The 18,247-nt window shown below is 45.7% G+C and overlaps 2 protein-coding genes across 4 annotated transcripts; one reads left to right on the top strand and one right to left on the bottom strand.

The window, feature by feature from the left end:
- Positions 1-1,963: 1,963 nt before the first annotated feature.
- NUDT9 (nudix hydrolase 9) lies at positions 1,964-8,239 on the bottom strand. 2 transcript variants are annotated; one of them, XM_072928759.1, is made up of 8 exons: positions 8,132-8,239; positions 6,619-6,855; positions 5,487-5,582; positions 4,894-4,980; positions 4,123-4,234; positions 3,808-3,954; positions 3,476-3,560; positions 1,964-2,575 (listed from the first exon to the last, which is right to left on the bottom strand). In XM_072928759.1, exons 2-8 carry the CDS (start codon positions 6,810-6,812, stop codon positions 2,400-2,402), a joined length of 897 nt encoding a protein of 298 aa, XP_072784860.1. In that variant the 5' UTR covers positions 6,813-6,855; positions 8,132-8,239; the 3' UTR covers positions 1,964-2,399. The 2 variants fall into 2 exon arrangements, with proteins under 2 accessions (XP_072784860.1, XP_030127795.4); XM_030271935.4 differs by lacking the exon at positions 8,132-8,239 and adding an exon at positions 7,474-7,956.
- Positions 8,240-8,387: 148 nt separating this feature from the next.
- On the top strand, positions 8,388-18,098 carry LOC101232972 (estradiol 17-beta-dehydrogenase 11). 2 transcript variants are annotated; one of them, XM_030271928.4, is made up of 7 exons: positions 8,390-8,689; positions 10,484-10,591; positions 11,197-11,328; positions 11,961-12,067; positions 15,880-16,017; positions 16,305-16,421; positions 17,373-18,098. In XM_030271928.4, exons 1-7 carry the CDS (start codon positions 8,480-8,482, stop codon positions 17,458-17,460), a joined length of 900 nt encoding a protein of 299 aa, XP_030127788.4. In that variant the 5' UTR covers positions 8,390-8,479; the 3' UTR covers positions 17,461-18,098. The 2 variants fall into 2 exon arrangements, with proteins under 2 accessions (XP_030127789.4, XP_030127788.4); XM_030271929.4 differs by lacking the exon at positions 16,305-16,421 and having other exon boundaries at positions 8,388-8,689.
- Positions 18,099-18,247: the final 149 nt, after the last annotated feature.

Genomic DNA, 18,247 nt, shown 5'->3' with positions numbered 1-18,247 from the left:
CCAGGCTGATGCCCTGGGATACAAAAAAAACTTATTTTCAACAAAAGAACTTCTTACACAAAACAGAGGTTACTTCCTAGCACTGTCAGTTTTTTTCCATAATCCTGACTTGTTGCTCACTTCACATTCTGCAACATTACAAAGCAGTGTGTAAGTAACTCAACCTGGATGGCATGTACAAAAGCACATTCTCTATGCTAGTTCCATTTGGAAAAGATCCTTTCTCTGGGATTTCAAATGTCTTGGGGAAGAAAGTAATTTTGACAGCACTTTTCCAGCCTGACTGCAGCCTATTGCTTATTTGCTCTTTCTGTTTTTTGTTTAACCCACAGAGTTGGGTGGCAGAAAGCACAACTCTCAAACTGCAAGTACACTGCCAGTACACAGCTGGCCTCAAAAGGTAATGACTTTAACCCACAAATTCCTATTTCTTCAGGAAAAAGAATTTATGCTGTCTCTCAGTTTGCAACTTCAGTACTCTCAGTATTATCACCTGAGCACCCCTCCAGCATCGCTACAGTCAGAATATCTACATTGAAAAAATAAACAACAAATACTCTTTCCAGAACACATTTCCACTGCCAAGCCTGTCAATCCTCTAAGGATTAGTAGGGGTTGTTACAAAAAAAAACCCAGTCGTTTTTATCAGCTGAGAAGTAAAAATAACCCAAAACATCTGAAGAAGGTATGATTACTGACGCTTTGTGGTTTTCTGATGCAAGACAGAGTAGTAAAAACTGTATATAGAGAGTGCAGATCCATATCCCCTGACTGTCTTGAAGATCATGCTTTCAAAACCCAACTACACTGCTGGGAGTCTACTCTGCATAATGCATCATGTCACAGAAGAAATCTGATAGGCAGGAATAGGTGAGCAAGGCTTGAAAGAAAAATTAATACCTTTTGACATTACCTTTTCCTTTGAAAGGAACATACTAATAACTCTGCAAGATTCCCACGGTTTGCTGCATTAAACACCCATAAAATCCTCCAGGTTTCACTAGCTAATTGTGAGGCGGGGGTAGAGCTGAAAAGGAGAAAGTCCTAAACCCCTTAATTAGTTAAGGAGGATGTGGATAAAGTCTCAACAGTGCATGAGTGTGTCACAGTACTGTTACACAAGGTTAATTCCACACCATTACACTTATCACCAACTTACTTCAACACATGGATCACAATTCCTGATGTCCTCAGGTCTTAACATCAACTTTCAGCTGTCACTGTCACCAACTCCTAACACCAGCACAAAATTAACAGAAATTGATTAAAAACACAAAGAGAAATGTCTGCAACTGTTGTGCAGCCCCTGTTAGCAGCATAAATGCCATAGAAGGCTGCCATCAGCCTCTTGACTGCAAGTTACTCACATCACCTTTAGGGTAAGAAACCAGCACAATTTACAAAATTATACTTCAAGGCTGCTCTTTCCACTGATTCTGTTTATGATGCAGTCTCCACAACAGCTGTACTGTACCCCACAAGCTGGGGGAAGTGAAGGAATCACAAAATTAATCTCCTCAAATCAGTCATGAAGTTTCATCTTCCAATAGTTTTCTTTTGACACAGAGGCACAGTCACATATTCAGATGTGAATCCCAGCCATACTGTTGTCGCTGTTGAGGCAGGACGGGAATAGAAAAGACTACAAGATCAAAAGGCAAAGAAAATAACATTATTAACAAGTAGCGTTCCTCTTTTATAACCAGAATCACTAAGGCGAAATATGATTGGTCTCAAAGTGAAAACCTTTCACACCATTGGTACACTTGGACTTAGGTCAGTGTAGCAGAACATACCTATAAACAATATGAACAGAGAGAGAGATAATAATTGTTTACATTCCTTTTGGACTCTTTCCCAGGCTTAGCCTGGTAGAAATCTCTCTCCTTTTCTCTCTGACTGAACTGAGAATATCCATACACTGTAAACTAAAAAGTAATTGAATATGATAACTAATCTCATGTTAAATGAAATGACTCAGAAAAGAAATTTCACTTTATTATGCAGCACTTAATTTAAGCCATTATTCAGGTTATCCTACAAGTCTCTCATTCCTTAGGGATTCATATTCCTGAAAAGGAGTCAGTGCAAAAACAATGAGCTTGTGAACTACCACCAGTCAGAATGCCAGTACTGCCATGCAGATGTGCAGACATTATGAAACAGCTGCAAACAGTGAAGCCAAGAAAGCAAAGCAAGAGCTCCACATTCTTCTCATTTCACACTAGCTAAGAAATCAAAAGAAGCAATCTGAAGTCTCTCAAAAAGCCTATGTTTATCACTGTCCAGCATTTCTCCCAGCTGAATTTCACAGAATTTTCACTGAGGATGACAAGGACATCTGTTTCAAGGCTGGAAAACATATTCTCCTCTCAGAGTCTGTCAGTTCCCAGTCTCCATCACTTGTGGCACTCAGAGCCAGGATCCTCACTCCAGTGGGCTCCCCATTTCTCAGTCACCAACTTGATGAAGTAGCTGTGACTCGCATACAGCTTAAGCTTCTCACTGATGTCAACCCACTTCACCACTCCAGCATCATCACCTGCTTCCAGAGGCACGTTATCCATCGTCTCACCTGTTCACAAAACGAGACTTAGAACATGCTATTGCATCTTTTCTTCCTGCTTTTTCCCCTCTCACATTCTATTAGTTCTTCCACAATGCTCCTTTACAGGCAGCAACCTTCAATGGCTTCTTAGAGAAAAAACAACTAAATCTCTCACTGCTCCTGTACCAGAAACCTTTTTCAGACTTGCACTGTTTTAAGGCAAATATGAATGGCAGAAATGGTGTTAACACCCTGTCATCATTTCTAGGATATCACCAGCAGCATGAAAAGTTACTTTAAACCATCATGACAACATGTACTTATTACCCCAAGTTTAGCCCATACATCTGCCTGCATTTTTGCTTGTTTCTTTAATATTTGACTACTCCTTTTCTCACATACTATTCTACAGGACAAACTGAATTCTGAAACGTATAAAAAATACTAGTTTTTACAAGGGGATGCATAAAGGCTTCTGAATTGCTTTTTTTCCCCCAAGTTTTCATTCTGTTTTTAAAAAGAATCTTAGGACTTCATAGACAACAACAAAGGAAATGCTCTTCTATTCTGTACAGGAGACAGAGGCCAAAGATACACCATCTCCACTGCTTCTGGGGTCTGATAAATCTAGGACCAGTGACATGTGAAACTTCACAACTGGCATCTACTATCCAAAATTCAGTGGAAATGTCATTACATGAAGTCTCTGGCTTGAACACATCAGAAGCATCTAAGTAGCTTGATCTATCTTACAGGTGAAAAATGGGAGTCCAAGACAACAGGTCAATTTAAGAATCTAGTCCCATATTTTACACCTGACTTTCATGCTCCCCTGATTCCATTGCCATTCTCAGCTCAACAACAGCCCCAGTTTCAAATCAACATATGGAGTAAAAGGCAACTAAGAGCATGACTGGAAATATTTACCTGTTTCATCATGATAGTTCACAGCCTCTGTCTCCATCCATGCATTATCAGTGTTACGAGGGTCATCCACATATCCTCTGTACACCTATAAGGCCCCAAACAAACCAGAACAAGCTCAGTGTCAAAACAAACAAGGTGGAATCAGTCATACTTTTTTCATTCCCTCTGAGACATTTGCCCTTACAGAGTTTTCAAACTCCCTTCAATTTCCTACACCTCAAGAAGATGAGCATCACAACTTATTTTCATTTCAGCTGTACTTCTTCAGGTTCCATACAACTGTGAGTTACATGCACAGCTCCAAAGGCTACCACAAGAGACACAGAGCTCACCACGAAGTGTTCCTGGCTGAACAGCTTCTGGAGCTGCTTCTCCAATTTTGCTTTCTCCTCAGGGGATTTCTGCAGAGAGTTCAAGGCCTCCTCCTCAAATTCTCGCTTCAGGGTAGCAGTGATCTTCTCCCCTGGGTCCACCATCCCCTTAGAGGGGGGAAAACAAACAAACAAACAATACTGTCCCTCAGGTTCTATACATTTTAAATCCTAGGTCTAAGTACATTACATCCACCTGCATCACACATGTGCCATATCTGCCTCATGGCTTCACCGGCAGGTAAATACCAGCTGCCTCTGAAGCTTTGCCCTTACCCCTGGGATGGCCCATTCCCCACAGTCTCTCCTCTTGATGGCTACAAACTGCAAGATGTTCCTGCCAGAAACTGGATGAGCAACTTTATTGCCACTTCCATCCCTTTTCCACCTGCAGAAAATGACAAACAAGAATATGTTTTGCTGCTTCTTGACACCTGGGCCTGAGAGAGAGAGGCAAGTCACTGGAACCTGTGTGGTGACGAATGGTCACACAAGCTGCAGCAGCACCAGGACAAAGCCACAAGTAGCCACCATCGCCTTCAGTGAAGAACTAAGAACTACCAATAGGCAGAGCAAAAAGCTGTCTAAACAAAAAATAAGATAAACCCAATTCCAGCATTTACTCCCAAGGAAGCAACTCAGTAGCACTGGCATCCTTCTGGAAAGGGGAAGAAGTAAAATGCATCAGGATGATTTTCCACAATGGTTCTGTCTTCAGCATGGCACTTCTAACTCATGCTTCTGTTAACCACACAATCTTTTCGGAATACTTTGTGTAAAATGGTTAGCATGTGCACACACATCCTGCTGGGAAAAGCACATCAAAACAAAGCATACAGTGACAAAAAGAGCATCCTAATCCCACCTCCTCCTATCATAGACTAAGTTAGTGTTTCTTACATAACAAAAGCAGAATGAGCTTACACATAGAAAATACACAGAAAAAGGGCCATGAAATGTAACATCCTCCCCAGAGAAGCAGAAAAGTAGCAAAATGCATGGGTTTTTTCCTTGCTGCAGGGTACCTTGCAGTTACCTGTGCCTTACCTGGTTACAATAGGATCAGCAGCATGGTTTGGTCCCCAGCGCCCCAACAATCCTCTGCCGGTGAGGCCTGTCCTTCCCACTGGATTGCTGAAATAAATGCCACAGTACATGACCCATGTAGTCCTGAACAGGTTGCAACTGGAAATTAAGCCCAGCCACACCCTCTGATCTTTGAGGACCAGCTGAACAGAAGAACAGAAGGGAGTTTATTTTCTGCTAAATTTCCAAACCCTTAACACATTAAATGTATTTATTTCCCCACATTCAAAACATTCTACAAAAAAAACCCAAAAAACCAAACCAAAACAAAAAACCCAACCAAAACAAACTCAAAAAAACCCACAAATCAAGATTAAATAACAAAAAAAGGGAAGGACAGCAACACATATTTTGTGTTAAAGCACATACATGCTTTAAAAGGGAAGAGACACAACATGTTTTTCTCGTTCATCAACTTAGATTCATCAAACTTGATTCTGTTTTTCTCTCTTGGCTTTGTCCTAGCAGGTACCATGTATTGGAACTGACAGACCTGTAAGAGCACTGAAACTACACCACTGAAATGAATATGCAAATAAAAACCCCACACTCACCGGGGTCTCCCATTTTCCACCGCATACAAACCATTCAGACTCTTCCTCTCCACTTCTCCATCTCTCTCATTGAATTTGGGAGAAAAACCTTCATTGCTGTGTGGCAAATAAGAATTTAATAGAGACAAATTACAAAACACAAAAGCTTGTATGCCAGCCATCAGACCAGCAACACCCCTTTGAGTGTGTTGATGAGCAGTTTTTACCAGAACTGGAGTTGCAGGTCCTCCCTTTTCTAAAGGCCATGAAGTCCTAACCTTTTCTGATTACAGTCCCTCTGTATTTAGTTCTGCAGGCAAAAGTGCAGAACCAAAGTATTTCATATTGCATCTCTCTCAATCTTCACTTAGACAAAGTGTTTCAAAAGTATTTTTGTTAAGATTAGAGGTGTAGAATCACAGAATCATTTTGGTTGGAAAAGACTCTTAAAATCACCGAGTTTGCTGCAGCACTGCCAAGCCCACTATTAAATCATGCCCCCATGTGCCACATCCAGGTATCTTTTAAGTAACTCCAGGGATGGGATTCCACCAGTTCCCTAGGCAGCCTGTTCCAGTGCCTGACAAACTTTTTGGTGAAGAAATTTTTCCTAATATCCAATTTAAACCTCCTCTGGCACAACATGAGGCTATTTCCTCTTGTCCTATCCCTTATTACTTGAGACAAAAGTACTGACACCCACATTGTTACACAGTCACAAAAAAAACTCTGTAAATAGTTCAACCTTTCATATTTCTCGAGTCAGAGCACTCCGTTCAAAAACCACAATTACACTTTCTTTTTTCATGTTGCATTCCAACCATGAATAAACAAACAAGTGTATCACTAAAATGTTCTTCCAAATTCTTAAGGAGAATTAGATTTTTATTTAGCTCACAACACAGAGAAACACGTGCACAGCATCAACAGCTGTCCATTATTTCAATCTCAATCATCAGCTCAGTAAAATCAAGTATCAAAGACATTCACAACAATCCAAACTACTCAGTTCTCTAACCACCACTTTCCTTAATCTTGACTTTCACACATCACTGTAGAATCACAGATCACTTAAGATGATCTTGGTAACTCAATTAATGATTATTTCCTACTTTCCTGTTCACAGGGAAAAAGAGCCACCATATCCACTCACTTGATTTGGGGATCTGCCCAATTGGGTCCAGCCAAAACAGACTTTGAAGTGTACTCCACAGGATTATAATCTTCCCATTCAGTCAGCCAGCCCACTTTATCTTCAGGAACTTGGCAACGCTCAATGTGTGATCCTGGATATGGGGAGGTGAGAGCTTTTCTGTGGTGGAACTTCAAATTATAACTGTTGAACATGTTTACAGGATGGAGACGGGACCAACAGCTTGCAGATAAATTACTAAAAGAAAAAAAAATAATATCTTATTCATTATGTTTTAACATGCTCTTAAATTCCCAATCTTAAAAGTACATTACAGCAAGTGGAATAGACTCAGCTCTTTCACAGAATCAATTAGGCTGGAAAAGACCTTTGAGATCATCACAGCCAAACTAGGAACAAGTATCGCCGTGTCACCTCGATCATGGTACTGAGCACCACGTCCAGTCTTTCCCTGAACACGTCTGGGAATGGTGATTCCACCACCTCCCTGCGCAGTCCATTCCCACGTCTAATGAAATTAGAAGAAATTTCTCCTAATATTCAACTCATGAAACGCCTGAAGTTCACAACAAAAACCTTTAACAGAAAGGTGGGAAAGGGCAAAACCGCTCTTGTACTTTCCATTAGTTACATCACTTTAAGGCACAGCCCCGCTTGCCTTTCCCCCAAAGGGGCGCCCTGAGGGACGCCGCACACTCCGGCCAAGCTCCCCCTCGGCGGGCAGGGGGTGCCCGGCATTCCCGGGATCTCGGCCGAGCCATGAGCCGGCTGCTCCCGGCGGAACAGGCCGCCGACGGCTGGCAGCGACACCGGGGCCCGGTCCGAGCTCCCCGGCCCCGCCACAGCCCGCGGTACCTGCGGGCGGAGCGGCCCAGGGCAGCGCCCCGGGCGCTCAGCAGGACGGAGAAGGAGAGCACGAACACCGCCCGAGGCACAGCCCCGGCCGGCAGCGGCATCGGCCGCACCGCCAGCGATGCCGCCTCCGCCTCAGCCCCGCGGCCAGGCCGGGGCGCTGGGCCGGCGATCCCGCTGCAGGATGCCGCCTTGATCCCGCCTTGATCCCGCTCCTTGCCGCCCCACGATGTACAAACGACGGGAGCGACGTCAAAGGAAGCGCCCGGTGCCGGCTCAGGCTGGGGCGGAGCTCCGTCGCCAATGCACTCCCGCGGAGCCGGGAGGTGCGCTGGCTCTCGGCGAAGGGTGTTTTGGCTGCCGCTCCCACGTCAGCGCTGTGTCCCCAGCATTCCCAGCCCTACGGATCAGTGGGCAAGATCCTGGGAGAGAACACAACCAGGCCACCTGACCCAAACCGACTAAAGGACGGTGCCATGCCACATGACGTCAGCTCGGACACAAAACATAAGGAAAGGAAGGGGAGGGAGGCTATTCGTTATTTACAGCGTTTGCCTTCCGGAGCGACAGATGTGCGTGCGGAAGTCCCACTTCCCGCGGGGAAGTAGAGAATAACCTTTTCTCTTTTATATCTTTCACTTTAACTTCTTTAATCAGCTACCTTATCCCAAGGTAGGAGTCTCCATTTCCCGTGTTACCGCCCCTCCCCCGTGGAGCCCGGAAAAAGAACGGACAGCGCAGCTCGGAGCACACCCGCCCCCGGGCCCGCCCCCGGGCCCGCCCCCGGGCCCGCCCCCGGGCCCGCCCCCGGGCCCGCCCCCGGGCCCGCCCCCGGGCCCGCCCCCGGGCCCGCCCCCGGGCCCGCCCCCGCAGCGGCCGCGGCCCCGCCCCGTGCCCAGCCGCGCTCCCATTGGGCGCCGGCTCCGGAGGCGGGGCCTGGGCGGGCTGAGGGGCGGGGACGCTGCCGGCCCCTGAGCGGTTCGAGCGCCAGAGGAGCTCCGGCAAAACAATGAATCTGTTTCTGGAGCTTCTCCTGTTCCTGGCCACGCTCCTCTACTCCTACCTGGAGGCTTTTGTGAAGCTGTTCGTGCCTGTGAGGAGAAAGTCTCTCAGCGGGGAGCTGGTGCTCATCACGGGCGCTGGCCATGGCGTCGGCAGAGCGACCGCCTTGGAGTTCGCCAAGCGCCAGAGCAGACTGGTTCTGTGGGACATCAATAAGGTAAAGGGCACGCTCACGGCCTCACTCCGTGACCTCCGAGTCCACGGGGGATTTAGGGACGGAAGAAGGGCGGCACCACAGCGCAGCCCCATCACCCAGCCCCTTCCAGCCCGCTCCCATCGGCTCCCGCTTGGCTCCTCCGGCTGGGATGCTGAGCGCCAGGAGAGGGTTTGGCCCCGCTTGCAGCAGAGGATGTGGGGTTCTGGTCCCACAGTCACTCGATGCTGCTCGGGAGGGAGCAGGCAGCACCCGGCAGAGCACCTGCGGGAGGGAAAGACGTGCTCGGGAAGCAGCTGGAGGAGCTGCTGCCGGGGCTGGCAGAGAAAGCCCGCTGAGAGCAGCAGGCTGTTTGCAGAGAGGAGCAGGTCTGCCTTCACTTGTTCTCTCTGTAGCCTCAGGTGTTCTGTGTGCATTGCTGGGAGATGTGTTTTCTCTGCACTCCCATCCGCAGCATCACTGTGCCGGGCTGTGTGTGAGCCTGTCTGGGCATGTGTAGATGGCACCTGTCTTAATGTTTACACTGGCCCAAGTGCTTTATTTAAAATGATTTGACTGGAATGCAAAAATGCCACGGCAAATGGAGGATGGGCAGGTACAAACATGCAACATGACATGCTGGGTGTTGGCGCAACAGGGTCGGTGAGACGTAGTGCTTCTTGTTTCTGACACTCCTTTCAGCAAAGGAGTTCATCCATGAAGCTGCAAAATAGAACCCAGCCCTCCACAAACAAAAATATACCAAACCTGAGACAAGTTGAATGAAAGGATGGATAAAAAGGGAAGATAGTGTTGAACATTTTCAGTGTCTGTTTGTGGTACCCATTTTGCCTAAGACCAGACATTGGAGGGATAGGAGGAGGTATAGCACCGCTCTCCCAATGTGTACAGGGCTGCAGTGTAACAGAGGATTTTTCATGGGCACTGAATGGAATGGGGGAATTCTGGTATAAATTTAGTAGTGAGTGAACCCTGGCTTTAGTGCTGAGATGTAGATTGTAAGAGTAGGTGTCAGCAGGAACTGAAATACAGTATCAAGGTAGGTGGTGGATTCTAGAGGATTCAGGAGTATGCTCCTCCAACCCAAGTGCCTTGACAAGGCCTCCTTCTTGGAGGCTCTCAGCATTAAACAGCAGCTGGTGTTGGGAACAGCTGCCCAGTCACCCACCACAGAGACTGCTGAGTTGTCCCAGGCTGTTTGTGACCTAGAGCTTTTCACTGCACAGGTTCTACTAGCATGGCCTTCTGGAACAAGGGAACAGGGATACAACAAAGTGACTTCTGCTCTCAATTACGATTGATGTAATGACTTAAGGGAACTTCTGACTTGTGTGTATCAAAGGTCATTCTGAAATTAAAATCTTTCTACACGGTGAACTGTAGAGGGCACCTCTCGTCTCACACCCAGCATGCAAATACAGAAACACAGAGAGCCGGTTTTCATATCTTAGAGTGTCAGCCAGGCCTGTATTTTATGAGCTGTTTACACTCTCAGTTCTGCCTGCTGTGCTGTGATAGCCACCGTGTGCTCCCTTTCTGCAGCCTTGCTCAGTCTGCCTTACCAAGCTAAACTCATTTTGTTGCCATCTTTCTGGCTGTCACTACATGCAGATCCTAAATTTAAGTCTGAAATGCCTGCCTTCTCAGCAAACCCACCTACAGCTCTTTCTTTGGGTAGCTATGAACTGTTCTGGGGATGGGCAGTGGTTGCTCAATCCAGGGACATCTTCAGCCTCTGCTGCTCAGCTGTGGTGAGGGGACAGCTGTGCACGGTGGCTTTCTCTTTCTCTCTTCCAGCACGGCATTGAGGAGACAGCAGCAGAATGCCAGAAGCTGGGAGCCACTGTTCAAACCTTTGTGGTGGACTGCAGCAAACGGGAGGAGATCTACAGTGCTGCAGACAAGGTGGGACAGCAGGGGCACGGCCAAAGGCTTTCCCAACCATGCTTGATTTCCAAAGAAGGCAGGAAAACTAGAGAAGGCGTGTTGCACACAAATCCTGCAAGCCCATGGGAGCTCTCCACTCCTGGCAGCTCCCTAGACACAGAGTGCTGTAGCATTCCCAAGATCACAGCCAGTCTCATCCTATTTGGGAGGCTCCAGCATATCACATGCTCTTGTCAAGTTTGCTCTCTAGGGTTCCAGCCTCTGAAGGAACATAACACTGAGAACATATGAAATATTTTATTGTAATGGCTGTGGTCCAGCTGCCTCAAAGCAGTCTGTACCTCCGTGGTCCCAGTTGTGACTACACGATCCAAACTGTGCAATCAGTTTGTGGAACACAATAAACAACACTGGCATTAATGAATGGGGAAGAATCAGATCTAAACCAGATTCCATGGCTCTACTGCAAAGTCCCTGCCACATCTGGAAATGTGGCATGATCTAACTCTCTCTTGAAGCTGCAATGTTAAGAATTAAATTATGGTTCATCTTCCCCACCCTTTTTTTTTTTTTCTCTCCTGAGTGACACACACAATTTTGGGCTTTTGTTTTCTCTCCAAAAGGTGAAGAAGGATATTGGGGATGTGACTATCCTGGTGAACAATGTTGGTGTGATTACAACTGCCGATTTTCTCTCAACTCAGGACCACCAAATAGAAAAGATGTTTGAAGTCAACATTCTGGGTCACATGTGGGTAAGGGCCACCACCATCTATAGCTACAGTTTTTTGGGAGTGTCAGTGAGGATGCTTATTTAGACCAACCATCATTAGCATTGAATTAGCAAATGAACTGTTACAGCACAGGGGCACCCAAGCAGATTGTGTGCTGGGAAACTGGAATGGCCTCTTGCTGATGTGAGCTGGCTGGTGACAGCCTCATCTGCAGCACACACAGAAGGCCTCTGTCAGAGGTGTCAGGGGCTGGCAGGGTGGGAGGTTTCAGCAGTACTTGTTTGTGGCAGAAGAAAAGACAAGCCGTAGATTGACAAGTGGTTTATGGTACGTGCTGGGGTGAGCCCCTGCCAGCACTTCTGCTGGCACCTGAAACCTTAAAAGCGGCAAAGGAAAGATGTGAAAGCCATCTCCTGTTTCTAGCCAACTGCTGAAGCCTTTGGAGAGCAGGTTGCCAGCTGCACCACTGCTCAGAGAGCAGGTATCTCTGGCTCTGGAAATCTGAGGTGCTGTGCAGCTCGTAGCTTTAGGGATAGCTTTGGCCACCTAGTGAATAACACTGAGGGTCAGTGCTGCGTGTGCCTAAGAAAACAATGTTCTTTTCCTCCTTCCTGTCCCCTGCATTTTGCCTCTTGGTTTAAATGACTTCCAAGACCACGAGAGCTTTCCTGCCAGTCATGATGAACAACAACTACGGGCACATTGTCACGGTGGCTTCAGCAGCAGGTCATTTTGTGACTCCCTTCATGGTGGTATATTGGTAAGTGATTTTGAAATCAGCTTGCTTAATTTTAAAAAAATTAATTGCCTCTTTTCCATCAGGAAGTATCAAGAATTTAGCTCTGACGCAAGTGTGAGCAATGTTTGTATGAACCAATAGTCATGTAACATATCTACTAATGAAAGATTCTCCTTTTTTCTCTCCTCACCCATGCAGACTTTTGCTTAGTAAAAAGGTATCTTCTTCCCTTCTTCTTAGAATGTATTTTTTCTGATCTGTTGTAGTGTTGTCAAGTAAACCTGTACTGAGTAACTTTTGATCTTTTTACCATTGTGGCATTGACTGTAGAGTACAAAAATAGAATCATAGAATCATCAGGGTTGGAAGAGACCTTTATGATCATCCAGTCCAACCATCCACCCAGCACTGCCAATGTAACCCCTAAACCACATCATCCAGTGCCAGATCCAAATGCCTCTTAAACACCTGCAGGATGGTAACTGCCCCACCTGCCTGAGGAACTTATTCCAGTGCCTGATCACCCTAACAGTGAAAAGATTTTTTTCTAATATCTCATCTGAATTTCCCCCGTCTCAGCTTAAGGCCATTTCCTTTATTCCTATTACTGCAGCATGGCAGAAGAGACTGACCCCACCTCCATCCAACCTTCTTTCAGGGAGCTGTAGACTGCCATGAGGTCCCCCCTGAGCCTACTCTTCTCCTGACTAAACAAACCCAGCTCCCTCAGCCATTCCTCATAAGAAGACATGTTTTACAGACCCTTCATGAGCCTTGTTTCCCTTCTCTGGACACACTGCAGCTCCTCAATGTCCTTTTTAAAGTGAGGGGCCCAGAACTGGACACAGCACATGAGCTGTGGCCTCACCAGTGCCCAGTACAGGGGAACAACCACTTCTCTGTCCTGCTGGCTGATCCAGGCCAGGGTGCCATCAGACCTCTTGGCCACATAGGCACACTGGCTCAGGTTCAGCTGCTGTCAGCCAGCACTCAGGTGTCCCTTTCTGTCCCAAGCCATTCCTCTCCCAGCCTGTATCACTGCATAGCTCAGGTGCAGAACCTGACACTTCACCTTCTTGAGCCTCCTGCAGCCGTGTCCTCAGCCCACTGATGGAGTCTGTCCAGGTGTCCAGCAGAGCCTTCCATCCCTTGAGCACATCAACTCAGTGTCTTCTGCACAGTTACTGAGGTGCCCTTGATTCCTGTGTCCATATCATCCATAAAGACATTAAACAGGACCAGCCCAAGGTGGAGCCCTGGGAACACCACTAGTGACCAGCTGCCAAATGGGTTTATCTCCATTCACCACAGCACTCTGGGCCCAGCCATCCAGCCAGACTTTTACCCATTGAAGAGTCCACCCACCCAAGCTGGAAGCAGTTGGTTTTTCTAGGAGGATGCTGTGGCAGATGGTGTCAAACACTTTACTGAAGTCTAGCTAGACCCTGGATAGGCACATTCACAGCCTTCCCCTCATCTACTAGATGGGCTACTTTGTCATACAAGGAGATCAGGTTGGTCAAGCAGGGCCTTTCATAAATCCATGTTGGCTGGGCTTGATCCCCGGGTTGTCCTGTAAGTGCCTTGTAATGGTACTCAGGATGTTCTCTTCCATAACCGTGCCCCACAGCCAAGGTTAAGATTACAGGCCGTAATTCTCTGGATAATCCTTCCAACCCTTCTTGTAGATGGGTGTTACATTTGCTAATTGCCAGCCAGATGAAACTTTTCCAGTTAACCAGGACTACTGGTAGGTGTTTGAAAGTGGTTTGACAAGTTCTTTCAACAGTTCCCTCATTACTCTGGCATGGATTCCATCAGAGGTCATAGATTTTTGAATGTCTAATTGGCACAGCAGATCACTATCCATCTCCTCCTGGATTATGGGCCCTTCCCTCAGCTTTCTGTCACTAACTTCCAGCTCTGGGAGCTGAGAATCCCAAGGGACAACTGGACAATATTAAAGACTGAGACAAAGAAGGTATTAAGTTCCTCTGCCTTTTCCTCATCCTCTACCACTACACTGCCTTCTGCATTCAACAAATGACAGAGACATTCCTTGACACTCCTTTTGCTGTACTTATAGAAAACTTTTTTGTTGTGTCTAAGGCCAAGTCCTAGTTGGGCTTTGGTCCTTCTAATCTTCTCCCTACATGACCTTGCAACATCTTTATAGTCCTTCCCAAGTTACCTGACCCTTCATCTGGAGAAAATACATTGGTTTTTCCCTCAAAGTTCCAGCCTAAGTTCTCTGTTTAGCCAGCCTGGTCCTTTTCCCTGACCTGTCTTTCAGCCACATGGGGACGGGCTGCTCTTGTCTATTTCACAATTAATTTTAAAGCATATCCAGCCTTCCTGGACCCCTTTACCCTTCAGGACTGATTCTGTCAATCAGTGTCCTAAACAAGGCCAAGGTTTGCCCACCAGAGTCCAAGGTGGAAGTTCTGGTGCCCCTCTTTACTTCACCTACTATTGAAAACGCTTGACATTTATTTTGTGGTCCCTTTGCCCAAGACTGCCACCAACCACCACATCACCCACCAGTCCTCTGTATGCAAACAACAAGTCTACCAGGGCACCTCTTCCAGTAGGTTCTTTTACCAGCTATGTTAGGAGGTTGTCTTACAAACACTCCAGGAACCTCCTAGGCTAATTTCCTCTCTGCTATTTTGTATTTCTAGCAGACATTTGGCAAGTTGAAGGGCTGAAAACCATGATGCTTCTGCCAGCTGCTTGTAGAACACCTCATCTGCCTGTTTGTCCTGGCTGGGTATCCTATAACAGCCTCCCACTATGAGGTCCTCCCTGTTGACCTCCCCCCAAACTTCTGCTGTCATGACATCAAATTACTTTCCTACTTGAAACATGTCAGGAAAATCACGGTGCAGGCACCAAAAACCTGTTAGACTGTCTGTTGCCATCCTGCATCACATCCAGCCTTCTATAAAGGCAGCTACAGCTGCAGCAATCTCCCCCAGGAACACTCCTTAGAACAATCTTTTCCCAGGAAAACTCATTCTTAGAGACTCACTCACTGTCAGCAGTGTGTGAACTCTTCAGCCAGGGATTTTACTGGGATTACACTGCCAAGTCAATAAACTGATTCTGTGGTTTTCCTTTCTTGGAGTTGATTTAAACCTCAGGCCCACACCTATTTCCATGGCAGGTTATTCCTCATTTCTACTTGTATAATGCTTCTCTATTTCCAAAGTCACACAAAACTGTTACAATATGCTTCTGTGTGGTACAATAAACAGTGTACCACACTGTACAGGTTCATTTCCATTTCTACCCTGCCTGTCCTTCCTAATTTTAGAGATTCAGGCTGCATTCCTTCTAGGAATCTTCTCTCATATGAAAGAATAGGATGTCCATTGATTGATGCGATTCAGTTGCAATTTTCTAAGAATTTCTGATGTTTGTCTGTCTGTTTGCAACTAAAGTGCCCCTTTTTTAGATACCTGCTATGCATTGAACAATTCATCCACCAGTTTCAATAGCCACCACTACACTCTGGCACAGGCAAAGTTAGAATAGTCCCTGCCCTGTCTCTCAGATGGATTATATTATATGGAGGGTTTTGCCTCCATGTAGCAAGGAGCAGAAAGAGGAGTAAAGGGATAGAGGGCTAGAGGGCACATAGTGAAAATAAGGGGTACAGGTTAGGATGTAAGGTAGCGTAGAGGTGCACCAGCCCTCACCCCTCCCCTAGCCCTTACCTTAAACAGCACCTGAGCAACGAAGAGGCAGATGATGGTTTAGGACATTTGCAGTGGTAGAAAGGTGGAAATAGGGTTTCTGCCTTCTCATTTGTACTTTCTCCCTTCCTGCAGCTCAAGCAAGTTTGCTGCAGTTGGATTTCATAAAGCTCTGACAGAGGAGCTGTCTGCCCTGGGAAAGGATGGAATAAAAACAACGTGCCTTTGTCCGGTTTTTATAAACACTGGATTTGTCAAAAACCCCCGTACAAGGTAACTCTCAATACTCTACATTCCTGCATTTCCTTCTTTGCATCAAGGTACTGCATATTATCCCTAGCTTTACACCTCTGTTCCAACTGGCTGTATAACAACCGTTTGTATCATTGGCTAAAGAACATCTGCAATGTCCTTTAGTTATTGCTTTAATTGTTGTTTAATTGTCCATGTACTTGTTGCATTTGACTTACCCGAGTTTGTGCATTTCTGAAACCTCCTAGATCAGCTGGTGTTTTGTCACTTTTTATCACTGCAGCTCTTGTGTTTGCTTTCTTATGTAGACTTGGAAGGATTTTGGAGATTGAAGAAGTCGTAGAGGCTTTGATGGAAGGAATAGTGACCAACCAGAAAATGGTTTTTGTTCCACCACAGCTAAACATTGCTTTGCTTTCTGAAATGTAAGTACAAAGGAAAATTAAACAATGGATGTGGAAACAACAATACTACCTGAGTATACAAGTTTCAAACTTGTAACTTCTGAGTCAGTAAAAGCTCCAGAAAGAGCTGAGGACCTGCTGCTCATCAGTGTTTGTTTCTTTATGTCAGCACTGAGGCCACAGAGGCTGAGAACATTGCTTCAAAAGGACTGTACTGCTCTCTGCTATGTAAAGCAAGATTTATCCTCTCACACAACTTAATTATCCAGTGCAGCTGCTCTGATGAGGAGGTGTTTTTACCAGAGCTCCTGTTCCTAATCTGGAATTCACATACGAGCAACTAAGTTAGATTCTCAGTTAAATCTATAGTAACTTATGAAACACTTGGTAGATTCTTGTTTACCAAACCAAACACCAGACAGTGGGAAAAAATATTTTAAATCCTTTTGCAACTCCAAGAGCTGCCTGTTGGGAGTGCAAGTCTGCAAAAGCACAGGCAAGTCAAAACTGATGCTGTCAAAGCACTTAGAATAAATTTTCTTTTTTGGTCATAATTTAGGGAGATAAAGAGACAAAGCTCTTTAAAAGGAGGACTCTTAGGAGTGAAAACTGCACCTCAGTTTTAAAATCTCATCCTTCCACAGGCCTACTGCATTTCAGAGCATGAAATGTAATGCACACCTACATCTGTACAGTATTGAAACTTCCTGGATTCTGCACCAATATTGCAGTTCACATACTGCCCATAGATAGCTGGCATTGGAACTGTCCTAAAAGGCCAGGAATGGACTTTAATTAGTCAGAGATTGATGAGAGCTATGGAAATAATGCCCAGTTTAATGCAGAGTCTCAGTTCATATGTGTGCATGCATTCTGCTGCCAGACCAGCTCTTCCCTCACCTGCAGTTGACTCTTTTTCCCATAATTTGAGTTTCTATTCCACTTTTAATTTCATGTTACTCTCTCTTTCAGGGTTGTTCCAGAACGTGCCCTGAACCTTCTGAAGAAGATGACCATTCCAAAGTTTGATGCAATCATTGGACAGAGAAGCACCCAGTGAAAAGCAAGAATTTATTCTCATTTCCCAGAGGCACCAGTGAAAACATAACATGTGCTGAGCATAGTTCAGCTGGCTTGATTGAGAACAGAGCTCAGGCAGGTGCTTCCAGGCCACCATTCCCAGGCTTATCCTAAGGGCTTATCCTACACCTGCAGCTGGAACACACCTGAATAACAGGGAGTGTTAGCAAAGCAGTGATGCAGCTCTAGAAGGGCTGCTTTTAATGTACATCCCATCACCTTTGTCTCATTGTGCTGAGGCAGGCAGCATGCCCACAAAGCCCATGTTTGCCCACAGCTCCCTAGCTGACTGCAAAGGGATTACCTGACAACATGTTCACCTGGACTCATCCCTGAGCAAAAGCATTTTGCAAGAAGCAATTTATAGAGGTGGGTGGCCTATTTCATCTCAATTAATAATTTTATGTTTAAAAAAATGTGCTCTAATGAACACTTACAGTTTCGTGTGCATTTGTAATGAGCATTATTGAATTAATTATTTGTATTATTAATTATATGTAATTATTGAAATAATACAGCCTTTTTTTGTAATGTAATGCCTAATTACAACATTTATCAATTATGCATTTGCACCACCAACACTCCATATTACAAATAAATACATTTTTCTAACCCAAAGGTGTCTCTCAGCAATGAAAGTGATAACCAGGTCCAGTACCGATGGAGCTTGTGCTGCAGTGCTGAAAGGATCAGCCATAGTCTGCCAAACACCAGCCAAGGCTGCAGGGATGAGGCAGTCCCCAGGCACATGGGAAAGCCACATCAGG

Source organism: Taeniopygia guttata, chromosome 4, assembly GCF_048771995.1.
Source record: "Taeniopygia guttata chromosome 4, bTaeGut7.mat, whole genome shotgun sequence".
Taxonomy (NCBI): Eukaryota; Metazoa; Chordata; class Aves; order Passeriformes; family Estrildidae; genus Taeniopygia; species Taeniopygia guttata.
This window is presented reverse-complemented; position numbering and strand designations above follow the sequence as displayed.

What these genes read in the sequence shown, in the direction of transcription:
- NUDT9 (XM_030271935.4), bottom strand. Translation starts at nt 7,574, where the DNA reads ATGCCGCTGCCGGCCGGGGCTGTGCCTCGGGCGGTGTTCGTGCTCTCC. An exon ending in GGGAATGGGCCATCCCAGGG is followed by an intron (nt 3,955 to 4,122) that starts GTAAGGGCAAAG and finishes CCCCCCTCTAAG; the next exon opens with GGGATGGTGGACCCAGGGGA. An exon ending in TCAGCCAGGAACACTTCGTG is followed by an intron (nt 3,561 to 3,807) that starts GTGAGCTCTGTG and finishes GGGGCCTTATAG; the next exon opens with GTGTACAGAGGATATGTGGA.
- LOC101232972 (XM_030271928.4), top strand. Translation starts at nt 8,480, where the DNA reads ATGAATCTGTTTCTGGAGCTTCTCCTGTTCCTGGCCACGCTCCTCTAC. An exon ending in TCTACAGTGCTGCAGACAAG is followed by an intron (nt 10,592 to 11,196) that starts GTGGGACAGCAG and finishes TCTCTCCAAAAG; the next exon opens with GTGAAGAAGGATATTGGGGA. An exon ending in GTCAAAAACCCCCGTACAAG is followed by an intron (nt 16,018 to 16,304) that starts GTAACTCTCAAT and finishes TTTCTTATGTAG; the next exon opens with ACTTGGAAGGATTTTGGAGA.